The sequence below is a fragment of the Balearica regulorum genome, chromosome 8, assembly GCF_011004875.1.
Source record: "Balearica regulorum gibbericeps isolate bBalReg1 chromosome 8, bBalReg1.pri, whole genome shotgun sequence".
NCBI classification, from domain to species: Eukaryota; Metazoa; Chordata; class Aves; order Gruiformes; family Gruidae; genus Balearica; species Balearica regulorum.
Genome location: NC_046191.1, coordinates 10,591,504 through 10,607,717, shown reverse-complemented (window position 1 = coordinate 10,607,717; position 16,214 = coordinate 10,591,504). Strand labels below are relative to the sequence as shown.

Below are 16,214 nucleotides of genomic sequence, written 5' to 3'. Positions count from 1 at the left end.
AGAACAGGGGTTTGCTGGGTCCTGACAGGGCTGCTCCTGGTCAGCGTATGCTGGGCTCAACCAGAGCTGGTGGTGGCAGGGAGCTGGTGGCCCTCGCCTGGCCCTGGGCACAGGAAGGGTCGTTGGGGAGGTGGACCTGGGCTGGTCCTGGGACTGTCACCCCTCTGCCCCACAGCTGCAGGATGCACCCAGTGAAACAAGCTGCAAGCTGGAGCTGCGAAACGAAGAGGAGGAGTGATGGCCCAGGCAGGTCATCAATGTACCAGGCTGGATTTGGCCCTTGCAGCCCCAGCTCCCTGCTGTGTCCTGAAACACAGACACCCCCATTTCTCACGCAGCCTCCTCGTCTCCTTTGCCCTTTTCACCACCCCATCCCCAGGACAGCCGCATGCCAAAGGACTGCCTGGCTCCTCTTTGGCTTATTTCTCTTGCGAGCCTTGTTTGGTGAATGTATTTTGCATTTGGTTTTGGGTTGGTTTGTTTTTTGTGGTTTTTTTGCTATTCACAGGGAAGAAAGGGAGGACATGAACCCATGGGCAGACATCAGGGCAGGACTGACAAGCCCAGGAGAAGGGGCGATGCTGCCCGCCCCAGCAAGATCCTTAGAGGTTGGCAAAACTGGGGCAAGGAGGGCTTTGCTCCATGGTGCCGGCTCTGCCCATTCCTTCCTCTCGCTGCCCGGTCCTGCAAGGTGGCTGCGGCATCGTCCCGCACCCGCTGCTCCATCCCTCCGGTCTGTCCCTCCACTCCATCCCGCTGCTCCATCCCGGTGCTCCATCCCGCCTGGCCCGGCCACCGCGCCGGTCACGTCTGCTGCGGCAGGTGGCAGGTCTCGCCGATGGCGATGACCACATCCTGGGATTGACGGTCCCGGCGTCGTGGCGCCTCGGACATCTCGCTCATCTCATTGACGCTGTTGCTGATGCAGTTGACGTCGCTCTTGTTGCTGTTGTCATCTGGGCTGGGGCCGAAGATCCAGTCTGGAGGAGGGAAAAGCACAAAACAAGCCCCTGGTTACCTCCAGCTGGCCCCAGAGTCAAGGCTGGCTGGGAAATCGCTGCCCCCTGCCACATCCTACCCCTCACTCTGGGTCTTCACCCTCCAGGAGGGTCCCTTGCCCACCCCTGCCCCTCCGGCCTCCTCTGCTCCCCCGGTAGCGGGGTCTCTGCTCTTCCCAGCACCGGGCTGGTTTTCAGGCTGCTGGTTTCTGGAAGCTCTCCCAGCTTAAGCAAATGAAATCACCCTGTTAATCCCAAAAATGAAAATGAAATGTCTCCAAAGCGAAGCGTGCATCTGGGTCCTCCGGCACAAGAAAGCAATGGATTTCCTACAGTGGGTTCTTGCTGCAGGAAACGGAGGGGATAATTAAATAAATGTGTGACATCCAAATGGGGCTGGAGGCATGGGTGAGGACATTGCTTATCTGCCACGGGAGTGCATCACAGCCACACCAGGGCTTCAAACCCTCCATGGGCAGCTTCAGGGCTGTGCTTCTGGCAGGCCACTGGAGCTCCAGGATGTGGCTGTGAGCTGATCCGGCCACTCTCACAACCCTTGGGGCAACCGATCCCCCTCCAAAATACAACGGTCACTGCTGGTGGCAGTGTGACCGAGATGTCTCCTGCATCGTGAGGGGCTTCAGCGCAGTGGAGGCAGGTGCTGCCACTTCCCAAATATGTTGTGTTTTTTTTTAAAATTTGTTGGTGTAGTGAGAGGCCATGTTCAGTCGTGATGGCACCAGCAACTGGGGAACCAAAGCTGGGGAAACCCAGGCGAGGGGAGAGGAGCCCCTGGGGCAAGGCAGGACCTGGCAGTGGTGGGCAGTGGAGCACCAGGACCCCTCTGCTTCAGTCCTGCTCCCCAAATAAAGCTGAGACGGCTATTGGGAGTCAAACAAAAGGACTAGCCTAGTTCAGTTTTTTCTGAGGGACTCTGCTTATTCACCAGTGGATCGCTCTCAAGAAATAACATTTCTCTCCTTTGTGGCATGGAGTATTTCAGAGTCTTTTCTGTCCCCGTGGAGAATTTCAGTTGCAGCTCTTCGGGGGAGGAGGCAGGCTGCCTGGCAGAGCAAGGACAGAGAAATGCAATCGCAGCGAGATGTTGTGTTCTTCGTGGGCTGCAGAAAAAAGTTTTGCAGCAAAAGCAAGGCAAATGATAGCAAATGCCAAGGTGGGGTCCCAGGGATGAAAGCACATGAAGGTCTCAATTCTTGGGTCACCGGTGGTGAGGAGGAGAGATGGGAAAGACCTGTGGTCCTCCTTGTGCTTGGTATGTGCTCTGAGGTTGAATTTTGGGGCTTTTTCAAAAGCCCCAAAGCTTTTCCTTCTTTTTTGAAGAAAACCCAGAAGTTTTGCCATTTTTGCAATGGAATATTTGACTTTCTTCTCCAGCCTAAAGCCATTTGGCCATGCCATCTGCAAGGGGGTGGGGCATGGCTTTCGGGGTGATGCTTATGCTGTGGAGCCAGGATGGGTGTCCATCCTGCCACAGGGACCGGGCAAGGAGCAGAGGGGCTTGTGCCCCACTGCCCAGCGTGGGCTGGCTGGACATGGGTGCGGGCTCCAAGGAGGAAAGAGCTCCCACCATGCTGGGCGCAGGCGGAGTGTCCAGACAGTAACTTTTTTGTTGTTTTTCCTTTGTTGTTGACTTCCATCACCAGCAGGGTCAGTTGGTTGTGTGATGGGAAGGGCAGGAAAAAAACCACCACAGTCCCCACAATTACCATGGCACTGGCAAGAGTGAGTGGGGAACTCAGCAAAGACATGGTCCAAAGGCTGTTGGGGAGCCCTGGCTCTGCCCCCGAGTTCCAACTGAAGCCTTTAGCTTTCACTTGCATGGTCCACAGCCCCCACCAGAGCGTGGGGTCCCCACCACAACCCTTCCCCGAGGAAATCAGCCAAGCCTGGAAGGCTCATTTTGGTCTTTTTTCATTTATAGCCTCCATTTTGCTTGGATTTACTGGATTTAGACCAAAGCTAAACACTCCACCCTGCAGCCCGGGCTGGATCCACGCCAGCAGGGCCCCCTCCTCCTGTCCCTGAGACCTCCCAGGCTCGCACCAGCCCCTGCGCAGTCGCTTGGTGTGAGGAGGATCCAGAAGGCAATAACAAGATTGCCTCCTACAAATACTATTAAAGCCCTTGGCTTGCTTTCCTTGACGTCAGCCGTAAAACTCCAGTGGGAGCAGGGGCTGGTCCGGCAGGGAAGAAGGGGAACAGCCTGTAGAAAAAGACGTGATGGGTCCTCAAATATCCCAGGAGCCATCGGGTGAGGATTACAACGGGAAGCAAAGACCACAGCTTTGCATGCCTGTGGGCAAGGGGAGGTGGCATTTGGTGGCCAAGCAATAGACCTTCGGGGACATCTGCAGGCAGCAGAAGCAGCAAGAGCTGGGCACAGCACCGTGATAAAGGCAGAAACGCAGAGGATGGGTGTTTGGGGAGAGTGCTGCAGGAGCTCAGCAAAAGCCATTTCCATGGGAAAAGGGACACGGCGCATCGTCTCCGAAGGGGACGTGGCCGGCCACGGTGCCCAGGGAAGGCGGCTTGTGTGGGGCTGCCGCAGTCTAATTCCCGGGTAAGTGCGGGCTGGATTGTACGCGCTAATCTGAACCGCTGCTTCCCTGGGAATTATTTCTGGAGCCTGCTGGATCTAATTACCCGGTAATCTGCAGGAAGATGTAATTAGGCTGTCATTAGAGGGTATTTACTGCGATGCCTTTATGATTTGACTGTGTAAGTAAGGAGTGAAGTAATTACACAATTACACGTTATTTGTGGCCATTTATGGCCTGTAACTTCAGCATGTTGCCATGTGCAGAAGAGGGGAGCGAGGCCCCGTGGAGCCGGCGGAGGATCTCCTGCCAGCAGGACCCTGGAGAAACAACCATAAAAATGTCAGTGCCCTCGTTTTCCCTGCCAGCCCCTGCCAGCCGGTTCTGTCCCAGCCGTGCATGCTCCTCCTCGGCTTCTCCCTACGGCTCCTCCCCAGCTTGCTTAGCCTGTGGGTGAGAAACTGGGGTCCCCCATAGGATGTCTGCGGAGGGACGAGGGTGAGAAGGAACCTGCACATTTTTGGTCCTGATGTGATTAAACCTTGTTCTGATGTGGAAGGACACTTGTAGGGGGTGGGATGCAAAACCTCATGTCAAACACAAGTGCGCATTAGAAACCTCAGATAATGAACCCTGTGGGGGGCTGTAATCAGGTGATGGAGGGTCGTGAGGGGCCAGGAGCCGAGGGACAGTGGTGACCAGCTGAAGGTAGCTGAAGCCCTGAGCATCATGACAGGTATTTCTCTCTCCATCCCTTCCATCCGGCAGGAGGTCTGCATGAGCGACAGAAAATGGACACAGTCGGCACCGAGAGGAAAATGAAATCCTCTTTTTGGAGCAAAGTCCACATTCAGGTTCACATGCGCTCTAGCTGGAAGGCAAGCAAAGTCAAGCTGAACCAGGACACCCAATGGACCTGGGGCACCCAGGGGCAGAGCTGGGGTAAACAGGGATCCCACAGTGCGCTCCTGGGGCAGTGACACCCCCGGACGGTCACGCTTTGGAGGTAAGGAAAAGCATTGTCTGCCCCTACCCAGCCCCTGGACGGAGCTTGTAACACATGCTGCAAAATCAGGGCATGCGCACAGACATGTATGTGAATGCCTCAGATAAAAGACAGGGACAAAGTGACTTTCTCAGCCAGGCTGGGGGAGCAGCACAGAACCCAGAGACACCTCTCCCCTCTCCCCAGGTGCTGGCTGAGGCTCAGCGTGCCTGCTGAGGTCTTGCAGGCTGAAAGGTGAGGTGGAAAGTACTGAGATGGGGTGGGATCGATATGGAACGATTGATCCAAAGCAGCTGGGGAGAAGAGATAGGGTAGACTGGGTAAATCAGAAGCTGCAGAATAGCATCTCTCCCTGAACAGTGGAGTGATGTGGCACAAAGTGCCCCCGCACCTCCCTGGCTCTGCCTGAGTCTTCGATAGCATCCCTGGAAGCAGGACCCTTGGGGTGTGCTGATCCAAGAAGGCACAAAAATACCGTTCTGGGCTGCTCAGATTTCGCAGTGCGTTTTACCCCTCCTCATACCAGCAGCATGAGGGACCATCCTCGCTCGGAAACCCCTTACAGCACAGGCAGCGAGGAGCAGCTGCCTGCTGCCTGTGTGCACAGGGGTGTAGGGATGCTCCATGCCCAGTCTCATCCCAGTGGGCTGGCCAGGTCCCCTGCATTCATCGGTGACAGGGTGGGATGTCCATGAGGCACTTCAGCCGCTGGAAAAGAGATGTCCCAGATGGGAGCAGAGGGAGGTGGAAGAAAGGGGTGAAATTTAAATGCAACCCGGTGAGTGAGACATTCACACTCCCTGCAGAGATGGAAACAAGCAACGGAAGGGGAAACATGTTAGATGAACAATCAAACTCATGCTCTAGTTTTACTTGCTTTAGATGGAGCTGGGTGTGAAAACAGCTGCCAAAAAAGCCCTTTTCCCAGCAGCAGGAGCAGAAGACCTCTGTGTTTGAAACAGGTCCTGACCCAGCAATCACTTCGTACTCTGCAGCAAGGCAGGACCAGCTCTGGCCAAAGCATTCCTGACGGACATAAGTTCAAGGGTATTCCTCATGTGTTTGACACGATGCAGCAGTCACAGCTGGACACTGTGTCTGTTTCGTTTGCAGTACAGACTCTGCTCATTCATTAGCAAAATCAGCAGCTATCTCCAGGTTTGTTCTGCTGGAAAATCTCTGTCTGCCTCTGTCAGTAGTAATTTGTTAGCAAGAAGTTCCCCTTTTCCTCCAGATTCATGTCCTTCTAAATTAACTTGCTATCGGAGCCTGTTCTTCCTCCATTATGCAGAAATTTCTTAAGTTACCTGTGCTGGCTGAGTCAAAACTGTCCTGCACCCTGAGCAACGCAGGGCACACTGCTTTGCCGATGCACAGGTGAGGATGAGGACACTGTCCCTCTGCAGGGCTGTCACCAGCACAAGGGGTCTGGTGGGGAAAGGGGGTGACACGGAAAAGGCATTCAATTAATCATGATATTCCCTTTAAAATAGCTTCTCTGCACCAGTATAACCCTGGACCAAGCCCGCATTTGATCCCAGTCCCATTTGCAGCATTGGAAATGTCGCTGTGGGATGGCACATCCCAGAGGCCAGCCTCGGTCGATTCCCAGCAGCGCCTGCCGGGAGCCATCTCACTGCTTGGGCTTTGTACCTTGAACGTTTGGCTGTGAAAGCAGCCGTCCTAGAGCGGGGCCACCTCTGCCTGCTTTTCGCAGGGCCAGACCACTGTGGCCACTCGTCCCGCAGACAACCACAGCCCGCAGCCACGGGGATGCCAGGGCCGATGCGGGGATGGGGCATCTGCCCGTTATTAACCCGCTGAAAGCCATCCTGTGGCAGCCGCTGCTAGACATCAGCACCCCTAAAACAGTGGCTAAGGAACCCCCAACACACCCCCATGCACCAAAAGGGAAACTGAGGCAGTGGGGTTAGTATCAGAGGTGGGTTAGCACCGAGGTGGGGAAAGAGAAGGGAACCTGACACGGTCTCTTCTTTTCCCATAACTTTGGGAGGCAAATGAATCATCCTCAAAACAGAACCTGTAAAGAAGGCATAAGTCCTCTCTGACGGGCTGAGATGCTATCTGCAATCCCTGCCACCGGATGAATTATCCTAAGAGCCCTGTGGTTCTGCGTGGGGGCAATTAAAAGTGGATCCCAAGTCCCTGCGGGATCACCCAGTAACTATTTTCAGCAACGCTACATTCATGCAGTTTCTTTGTGCAAGGAGATGATTTCCTAAAAGAAGTCTGAAATGTGGTGGGTGGAGATAAGGCTGAAAAATAAAAATATGGCTGGTGGGTCAAAAGGGCAAAGAAAAGAAAGACCCCGCTCCGAGACTGGCTGAAGGTTTTGAGCAGTCCTGAAGCCATATCGACCAGCACACTCCTTCCAGCATCGGCGAGCCTGCCCTGCCTAACCCCAGCTGGGCATCTGCCATGGGCCTGTTCCTGAAGGAAAAGTTTAATCAAGGTCTTCTCTGGAGATCAGCAATGCAGAGGAGATCATGGCTGAACTGGGTGACACCAGCAAGGGACTCCCTGCAACGTAGCAGCTCCCACGCAGACCAACAGACCCTTCCCGTGTGGTTCCCGTGCAGGCAGTGAGATGCTTTCTCGGGGACCGCACGCGCTGCAGTCTCCATGCCAACCGCTTTGTTTCCAGTCAAACTTTTTTTTTTTTCCTTTTCCTTTTTTTCTCCTTTTTTTGTGTGTTTAAATAAGGGCGATATTCAGTGAACTGCTGGGGACGGAGGAGGGAGGGTGGGCTGATTCCCAAGGATTGCAGTAATTAGGCGCTTTGTACGTTAGCGACAGGCTTGTCATTTGCCAAGCCGGCACTTCGCTGCAGCGCCGTCTCCAGCAGCTCTCCAGCGCTCCCGAGTTAAGCCGCTTTCCAAATGCTTCGACCCAAATTGTCTTAACTGGTAGTCAGGTCTGATTCACGCTCACACAGGAGCCGTCCTCCCGCCTCGAGAGGTTTGCATCCATCCCCGAGCAGAGACGCCTGATGAGTTTTGGGAAAGTCGCAAACACGAGACTTTTGTCAGCTCAGAGCAAGCGGGGAGAGACTGGAGAGAAATTAAGGTATTTCGGGCTTTCCTTAGCCAGGTCTCTCCAGAGAGACCAGAACACAGGATCTTTCAGAGCCCTTTTATCCAGATCCAGGTCCTCTGAGGGATGAGGACAGCCAGGATCCTCACCCTGGCCAGAGAGGAACTCTGCCTTCGCCCTCTCTGACAATACATCTTTCCCTCTCCTCCGATGCAGCCTCCCATTTTCCAGTCCTCCCCATGCCACTGGGCATCGCAGCAGCATTCATTTCTCCCTGGGGATGCCTGGACAAGGTCTAACTGAATTTTTCGGAAGCAGCTGTGAGACAGGTATCGGTGTGTCAAATGTTTGGATTTGGCAGGGGGAAAGCACCGCCAGGAAGAGCTCGGCAGCATCCCGAGAGCCCCTCCGCCATCCCAAACTGAGCCCAGCACCCACTTCTCACGGTCCCCGTGAGTGCACAGGGCTGGGTGATGCTTTGACTCCCCCAGCCGTGTCCTACAAGCTGTTATTGAGGAGTCAAAATCATCCTTGATGTCTCTGAGTGACTGCGTAAAGCAGCGATTAACTATTCACACTTTAATCTCCCCGAAACAGGCTCCAGCCCTTTGGCATCTTATTTCCATCTCTCTCTGTATCCTTCTAAATATGATTAGCACAGAAACACTGATAGCGGAGCTTGGAGCTACTGCCGAGTATATAAATCCAGGCATTGTGTTAAGGCACCTAATAGACCAGCTTCTTATTTACTATCCCTTGGTCCCCCTGTCCTGTCCCTGAAGTCATTTTATGCAAACTCATTCAAATGAAACCTTCTCTTTAAAGGCTGCTGCTTGGCAATGTTAACAAACACAGTCTCGTCCGCTCTCCTCTGAGGGCTGGCTCATTTTAAGCGTATAAATGGTGTGAAGACAGGCCTGGAGTGCTAAATAGGACAAGCTGGAGGCAGCCTTTGGCACTGAAGGGTGTTGCTGGAGTTTGGGAAATGTTTTCTCCTCTCTGTCTGGATGGGGCAGAAGCTCACATCTGGATTTCTGATCCTAACTCGGAGACGTGTCACCTCTACCTGGGGCAGGGAGGATGCTCTGCCCTCAGCGAGGGTGTTCAGCTGGGAAAGGATTTCTTCCCAAGTGGCAGAAAGCAGGCAGACCCCAGAGCTGCCCCTGTGCCTGTCCAGCCCTGGCACGGCCGTGGTGCTGTAAAGGCTGTGGAAGTCCCTTTGCAGAGGGCTTTGCGAGGGAAGGGGCACCCCGCTGCCCCCCGTCCTGCACAGAGGCAAAAGCAAAAGGTGCCCAAGGTCACCAGGGAGCATTGGTGCTGCGCTGGAAATAGCATCGCAGGGACACGGGTGCCTCCGACAGTGGTTTCAGCCTCTCTCCATACCTGGGGGGGCAGGACATTTCTGTGGGTTTTGGCCCTGCTTTGCAGTACCTACCCAAGGGGTGGTTTTCAGCACCCGCACCCATGCTCTCCTGCGCCAGGGACCCCAGCAATTGGGGCGGGGGTGTCTGCTCCATGGGAGCACTGTGGCTGGACCCCTGCCTCAGGGGGGTTTCGAACCTGCTCTGACCTGGTCCTTTGAGCATCTTAGGGCAGGAGCATGTATATTTTTAGGTGCTGTCCCTGCTGCCTACCTTTGTTGGGAAGGCAACACTAAATCAGATGAGTGGCAGAGCCAGGAAGCTGCTGATTAAGTGTTATATTTAACACTTTAAGACAGTATCTGTTCCCTTCCAGTTGGGGTGAAGAAAGACTCCTCAGGAGCAGCTCCCTGCCGTTTTCCTGGCTGCGCCTCATGTGAGACCCTGAGCACTGCTCCCTGCCAGTCCCAAATACTTCCTCCCCAAATACCCGTGTCCTAGATCTGCCAGCCCCTGCCAGGTCGGGACCCCCTGCCCGAGGGTCTTGGCTTGCCCTCCCATCAGCAAGGCACGGGTGCTGCCTGCCCCGAAGGCACTGGTGGAAGTTTTGGCCCATGTGTATCTCCTGCGTCCCAGGAGCAGGAAAATAAAGGGGAATCATGAATGAACATGTGGATTTTGCTCCAGATGAGTGTGATCTCCTTCCCGCTGCAGAGATGGAGCCTGCAGGGCTTTGTCCCTGGCTGGGGGGTGCAAGTTTGGAGCAAGGGGTGTGCAAAGGGATTTCAGCCCCGCTCCCCTGCAGAGGTCATTGCTCCCCAGAGCTTTCGGGAGAGGATGCACATCTGCAGGAGTCAGGAGCTTAAATCCCTCTCTGGATCTCTCCTGCCCCCCCGTCTGAGCTGGAAAACTGCCACCAGCTTCCTGTAGCAGGGCCCTGTCCCCAAAAGGACATGGCGAGCTGGCTGCTGGGGTGTGGGGGCCAAGAGCATCGGGAATTCAGAAGGGAATTAGCACATTTGCACTCGCCAGCACCTTACAAATTACAGGGCAAACAGTAAAAGTACTGCTGAGGACTTGCCGTAAGCAGCCAAGCACCTCTGCCTGCCCTTCTGCGTGCCCATGGCGGCTGCAGCCAGCAGAGTGATGCGCTCCTGTCCCCAGTGACGAGGGACCTTGTTCATCAGCAACAGGATGGAACGAAAGAGCCAGGAAGACAATTCTCATAACAATGCACACTCTTACAGATCTTATAGATTCGTTGCAACAGCCTCAGTGGCTGTGATGGTTGTGCTAGGTGCTGTACAAGGGAGCCAGACTGCTGAGCTTTGTTTCCTGGGAGTTTATGGAATCACGGGTGTCTGATAAGGGGTTAAGCGTTTCTTTCACAATGCACTAGTGGGTTGTTATCCTGCGCTGAGGTATCTGTTGCCATGAAACTTTTCATTTTGGAGACCTCTAATTCAAACTCAGTTGAAACTGGCCAATGGATTTTACAAGCGTTCGGCAGCACAGGCGTTCGCACATACACATTTATACGCAGATGCACAAGCTTCATTTCTTTAGGAAGGGGGCTAAACCTAAGGATTTTCTCTGGGAAGCTGATCGACTTACAGCTCAGTTTGGAGAACCCAGCACAGCAGATAAACTCACACTCTTGTAAACATGAAAGGGTCAGTGCTTGGTCTAAAACCCACCCAAATCAAAGGAGAGACGCCAGCCAGCATCCCCCGGCTTTGCACCATGCTCTTTTTGACCACATGCATGCAACGCGTGATGCCCGCACTCACCTATAAAGTCGTGAATGAGGTCCTTGATGAGATGCCCGACGATGGCGTATGCCACTGCTACCACCACCAGGGCTGCCATGAGAAGGTAGAGGACAGCCTTGGGCAGAGGAATGGCGTCTCGAGGAGGGGGTTTGTACTCCTTGTAAAGCTGGTCATTGTCCGAGTATGAGTACTGGAACAAGTGGTCCAGGCCAGCTGTGAAGTTGCTGGAGTTCATGGACTGGCTGTTGGACAGGTAGTTGTCCTGCTCGGGGTCCTGGAGGACACTTACCACCGAGCTGGTGGTGGCTTCCACTTGCTGTACCAAGTTCAGAGTCTTGTTAACGCTGGGGAGGATCTGGGAGAGGAAAGTGCTCCAATCTTTGATGGCACTGATGTTGCAAATAATCATAATTGCAATGAGGAAAGAGATCTCCAAGCCCAGGAGATTTAAAAGGGAGAGAAAGAGGTGAGACTTGCCGTGCTTACACCAAACCATGTACTGCAAACCGGGCAGAGCAGGTATTGTGGGGTAGGTTTCTCATTTGCAAATTCTTACATGATCTGGTAGGGATGCACCTGTGCTACGTCGATCCTCACTCCTGGAAATGCCCACAGCAAACCCCTACAGGCATGAAGTTCCTTGGGAAAAAGTAGGTGCTGGAATGATTTTGATGGATATCATTTTTGTTCCTCAGCCGTCTCTCCCTGATGCTACTCACTGATGAAAACCGGAGAGACAGGATGCTGTAGGTATTTTCAGTCATCTGGAAAAGAAAGATAAATTGCCTTTTTCCAGCTTCTTTTCACAGGTGATGGTCCTTGGAGAGACAGAAATCCCCCCTTTGCTGTCCCCCAGGCTCGGTCTGGGTAGCAGCAGGCGCAAGGTGCACGGTGCCGTGCCGTGCCTCTCCCCGTAACGCTGCCCGAAGCGTCCGCAGAAGAGAAACATATATTCAAAACCCACAAAGTTCAGCTGCTCCCGGTGCGTGACGGAGCTGGCGGCACGCAGCTCCCGGCCGCGCCAGCCTGGCTTTCAGCAACTTCTTCTGCCGGCATCTCCTGATCGATTCCTTGAAAAAGAAAAGCGTAGTCAGAGACGACAACCGCGACAGCAGCGAGCCCAGCACCCGGTCTCCGAAGGGCAGCGCAGCCGAGGAGCGGCCGCTCCCGGGTTTTACCTTAAGGACTTTTCCAAGAGAACAGATCCGCTCCCCTGATGCTCCGGCTTGTTTTATTCCGCTCCCCACGGACCTCCCCGCAAACAGCCACCGAGCCCGTGCCGCTGCCCGCCGCCTGCGGGGTGTGCGTGCGTGTGTGTGTGTGTGCGTGTGTGTGTGCGTGTGTGTGCGCGTGTGTGTGTGTGCGTGTGCGTGTGCGTGTGTGTGTGTGCGTGTGCGTGTGCACACCCCTCCCCTCCTGTCCCTTCACCCCACAGCCGCCCCAGCTGCCAGCAGCGCGGGGGATTAGCTGCCCAGAGCTCGGCTCCGCAACTCCCAAGCCCGCTGCGAAGCCGGCAAAGCCTGGCGGGAGCGTAGGCTCAGCCCCGGCGCTGCTCCCCGGGGAGTTAATCCCTTCCCCGCCACAAGACGTGCCTTGATCCGGCCGCTGGGTTTTTCCCAGGGAGGTGGAGGGGAAGGTGGGGAGCAGCCGGAGCGTGCGTGTGGGTGCGCGTGTGCGTGGGTACACGCGTGTGCACGGGGGCACGGCCGGCGTGTCCCAGCAGCAGCCCGGGCTCAGGCAGCGCTGGGGACAGGTCTGGTGTCCCCTCGGGGACGAGCCCCCAGGTCCGGCCCGGCCGCCAGCGCTGAGCCCAGCCTTTGTGGGGGAGCTGCGCCGCCGGCAGAGAGAAATCGAATCGCGGGCGCTGCTGGGAGGAGGGCGGACATCATCAATCCCACCGCCGGCATCCCAAGGGGATGATGCTCCCCGCTGCCCCGCTCCACCCCCCCTAGCCTCCGCCCAGCGAAGTTTTGGCATCAGCGGGATGCCTGATTTGCAGAAAGCCCCGAGGATTTGAGGCTGAGCTCCCTCGCCATCTCCCCTCCCTGGTTAGCTGTCTGCGTAAACTGGTAAGAGCCAGCCTGTCCCTGGTCACCTTGATGATGGGTTCAAACTGGTCCAGGTTCCCTACAAACACATCTCCGCATCCGCCTTGGCCATGGGATTTCACTGGGGTGCTGGCTTCATTTGAAGGTACTGGGACTTATTTAAAGAGGAGGAAGAGGAAATCTTAGAGAGGAGTAAATTGTCTTTCTATATTTGGAGGTGAAAATAAATCACAGGTCCATTTTTCACATCTACTTTTTTTTTTGGTGCAGCTTCCCCATGTAAGAAATAGCTGTCACGAGGGCAAGGAAATCACCACATTAGGCCTGAATGCAGCCAAATGGAGCTTCTGAGAAATAATAGCAAAAGATTAACTTTTTTGTGTGTGTGTTACCAGCCAGCAGCAATCCTGCCAGCTGCCTGGGGGTTGGAAGGGTATAGAATAAAACGGCAACATCTCTCCCTTACAATAAAATCACCAGGGCTCAGGCAGACAGATTGTACAGCCCAGGAGCAAAGAAAATGTGGAGGAAAAAGCTTTTCTGCCCCCCTTGGAGTGTGCACGGACCAGGTCACAGTGATGTCTCTACTCCAGGACCATTTTACAGACTCCTAAAATTTCTTCTCACAAGCAACAGAGCTGTGACTGGTTACAGAAACACATCTGGGCAGCTGCATGGAGACATATCCTGCAATGGGACACATCCTGATTTCCCCCTGCCCCAGCATCATGATGCCTGGGGTCGGAGCTGCTCCTACGCCTCCAGAGCATGAAGCTGTAGGGATGCTTTGGGGGCCAGGGCAGGAGTCAGGAGCTAAGGGCAAACAGCTCCTTTCCCAGACTCTGAGTCCTGCCATGCCAGATTTTATACTTCCAAGAGCAAAAATGTGGCAAGATTATATTTTTTAAAGAAACTCTTCAATGCAAGGCGAGTTTTGGGCTCCACGCAGGAGTACCACAGTGCAGTCTGGCTTTGCCCCACTCTGGAGGCACATCTTTGGCTGGGGTCCCCAGGAGGAGAGGACAACTGCCGGGACATGCCCACTGGTCCTTGGGGACTGAAGCTGCTCTGAAGCTGTATTTTCACCGCAGCTGTTTGGTGTTAGCAGTTGCCATGGCACCAGTGCATCAACTGGAGGGAAAGGGAGAGCATCTGGTCTGGGCTGAGCCATCCCTATGGCTGGCTCTGGGTGCGACGGTCCCAGGCATGCTGCCACCATGCTGTGCCCCTTTATTCCCAGAAGGGAATAAAGGATATGAGGAGCTGAGCAATTTGGGGCAAAGTATTTGCAAAGGTGTTTGTGAGTGTGTGTGTGAATTAATCAGAGGAACCAAGGGCAAAGGGGGATTCTCTGGCTCTGAGGTCTTAAGGTCCTCACCACCTTCAAGTGCTTTCATCGCACCTGGGTTGGAGTCCCCGGGGAGCTGGGTCAGGGTCTCTCTCCTGTGTGATATGGGTCAAAACAGTGCAAACAGGAGTTCATAGGCAGTGAGAACTCTCCGAATGAATGCTTGAACAGGGTTGCAGGTGGGAGACTGCCTCCCCGCCTGTAAAACCAGGATGACAACAGCCCTTTCCTGCCTGCTATACCATCAGCCAACTGGCTTTTACTCATTTAAAAACAAAAGGAGAATGTACCAAGACCTGGCTGACTCCTTCTGTCCCCACTGCTTCACAAGCGCCAGCTAAAGGAGCCGCGGTGCTCAGCCATTTCTGAGCCCCTGCACCCCACCGAGCCGGGGCTGTCAGGGGCTCACTGCCTTTGGGCACCCTTGAAAGCTGGGACCCACGGAGACCCACTCGCAGAGCTCACCTGGACTGCCTGGCAACTTGGCAGCGTGGATGCTGGTGGTCCTGGTCCTACTCCCCGCGGCCAGGGGCCTGTGGCACAGCTGGCACAGCTGGCACAGCTGGCACAGCCCTGTCTCCCACGCCTCACACCCGGCTCTCTCGGAAATGCATCGCTGTGAATCAGCACGTCGGAGGATGAAGCAAACCATCAGCTGGAGGCCCTCTGCTTGCCTGGGGACAGCTGGTGACAGCAGCCCGGACATGGCTCCAGCGGGATGGAGGGCAGCCCCCTCGGTTTCCTAGATCTCCACTGAGCACTTCTGGGAAGAGGCTGGAAAAGCGCTTGGGGGAGCTCTGAGGTCTGCTGCAGGCGCTGAATTCATTAAAGGGGCTTAGGGTAATAAAATAAAAAAAATAATAAAAAAAAAAAAGCAAAAGCCCTCCACCTTTCGCATTTCCCTGCAGTGAAAGAAAAGTTGGCCTCTTTCTTTTTCATTAACACCCATATCAATTCAAAGTGACTAAATAGATGCTTAATTGTTCGTTATACACCCTCTGCATCTCTTGTCTGAAAGGGAGGCTTTATTTCCACAATTACGGTTTCCATCCCATTACAGAGGGAGAAAGCACAGAGAAATATAAAAGTGTGGATTTTAATAACCTTATATTTCAAACTCTCTGTCATTAAAAAAAAATGTTTGCATTTGCTGTGATGGGGGGAAGATTAAAAGGATTGCCATGGATTCCACTTAGGGAACATTGCTAATCATTTCAATAAATCACTTCAAATAAAAATCACAATCTCCACAATTCCACCCAAATGCCATTTGGCAGAGGGGTTGATCATGGGAGCAAAATGAATTTCAGAATTAGCTGCTTGCCCTAATGCAATTGGACAAATTAAATTTAGGGATACATACATATCCAATGACACACATATCTCATGCAGAAGAGTGGTGTTTTGGCCCATGGGAACAAGAACAAATAATGTTTTAGTGGGTCAAGAAAGATCTTGTCCCTCATGATGGATGTTGAGTGTTTGTTTCAGCTGTTTCCTTAGTATTTTTATTTTATGGCTTACTCTCTACGTAAGTCCAGTCAGAGCACTGGTGTTTTATTTCCACACAGGCAGGATCAAACTGACTACTGGGACATGCCTTTGATAATGCTGGTGTCCGTGCAGAGCTGAAAAAACCCACTCTGACACATCATGAGTGATGCCCTGAGCAGACAGTCTGGTTTCTTGTCTGCGACTAGGACCAGATCCCAAGGTTTGTACAGAAGGTGAAGCCTGAAGTTGTCCTACAGCCTGGCTGCTACACCATGGCTGGAGATCTGCCCCTGCTCCCAGCTCTGCTGCTGGCTGCGTGGCCTCTTTTGCGGCACATAAAGGTTATGGAGGCAGCGGGCTGCGGATGTGACAACAACTGTCAGGTGCAAAGTGAGCTGTACAAGTGGAGAGCAGAGTAGGAGCTCATCGCTGTGAAGTGTGTCACAGCATAGGAAGGCTCTGTTCCTCACCCTGGCCAAGAGCTATCCAGAAGTTGGCCGAGAACATAATCAGGAGGTGCAGCTCCAACAGCAATATGTCCATCTGTACATTTGTCTGCTCAAGGGTCATTTTTC

General features: G+C 54.0%; 1 protein-coding gene across 1 annotated transcript; it reads right to left on the bottom strand.

The window, feature by feature from the left end:
- Positions 1-476: 476 nt before the first annotated feature.
- On the bottom strand, positions 477-12,601 carry SMIM44 (small integral membrane protein 44). The gene is made up of 3 exons (XM_075759516.1): positions 11,928-12,601; positions 10,768-11,819; positions 477-980 (listed from the first exon to the last, which is right to left on the bottom strand). The coding sequence occupies exons 2-3, from the start codon at positions 11,243-11,245 to the stop codon at positions 805-807; spliced, it is 654 nt and encodes a 217-aa protein (XP_075615631.1). The 5' UTR covers positions 11,246-11,819; positions 11,928-12,601; the 3' UTR covers positions 477-804.
- Positions 12,602-16,214: the final 3,613 nt, after the last annotated feature.

What these genes read in the sequence shown, in the direction of transcription:
- SMIM44 (XM_075759516.1), bottom strand. Translation starts at nt 11,245, where the DNA reads ATGGTTTGGTGTAAGCACGGCAAGTCTCACCTCTTTCTCTCCCTTTTA. An exon ending in CCTCATTCACGACTTTATAG is followed by an intron (nt 981 to 10,767) that starts GTGAGTGCGGGC and finishes TCCCTCCTCCAG; the next exon opens with ACTGGATCTTCGGCCCCAGC.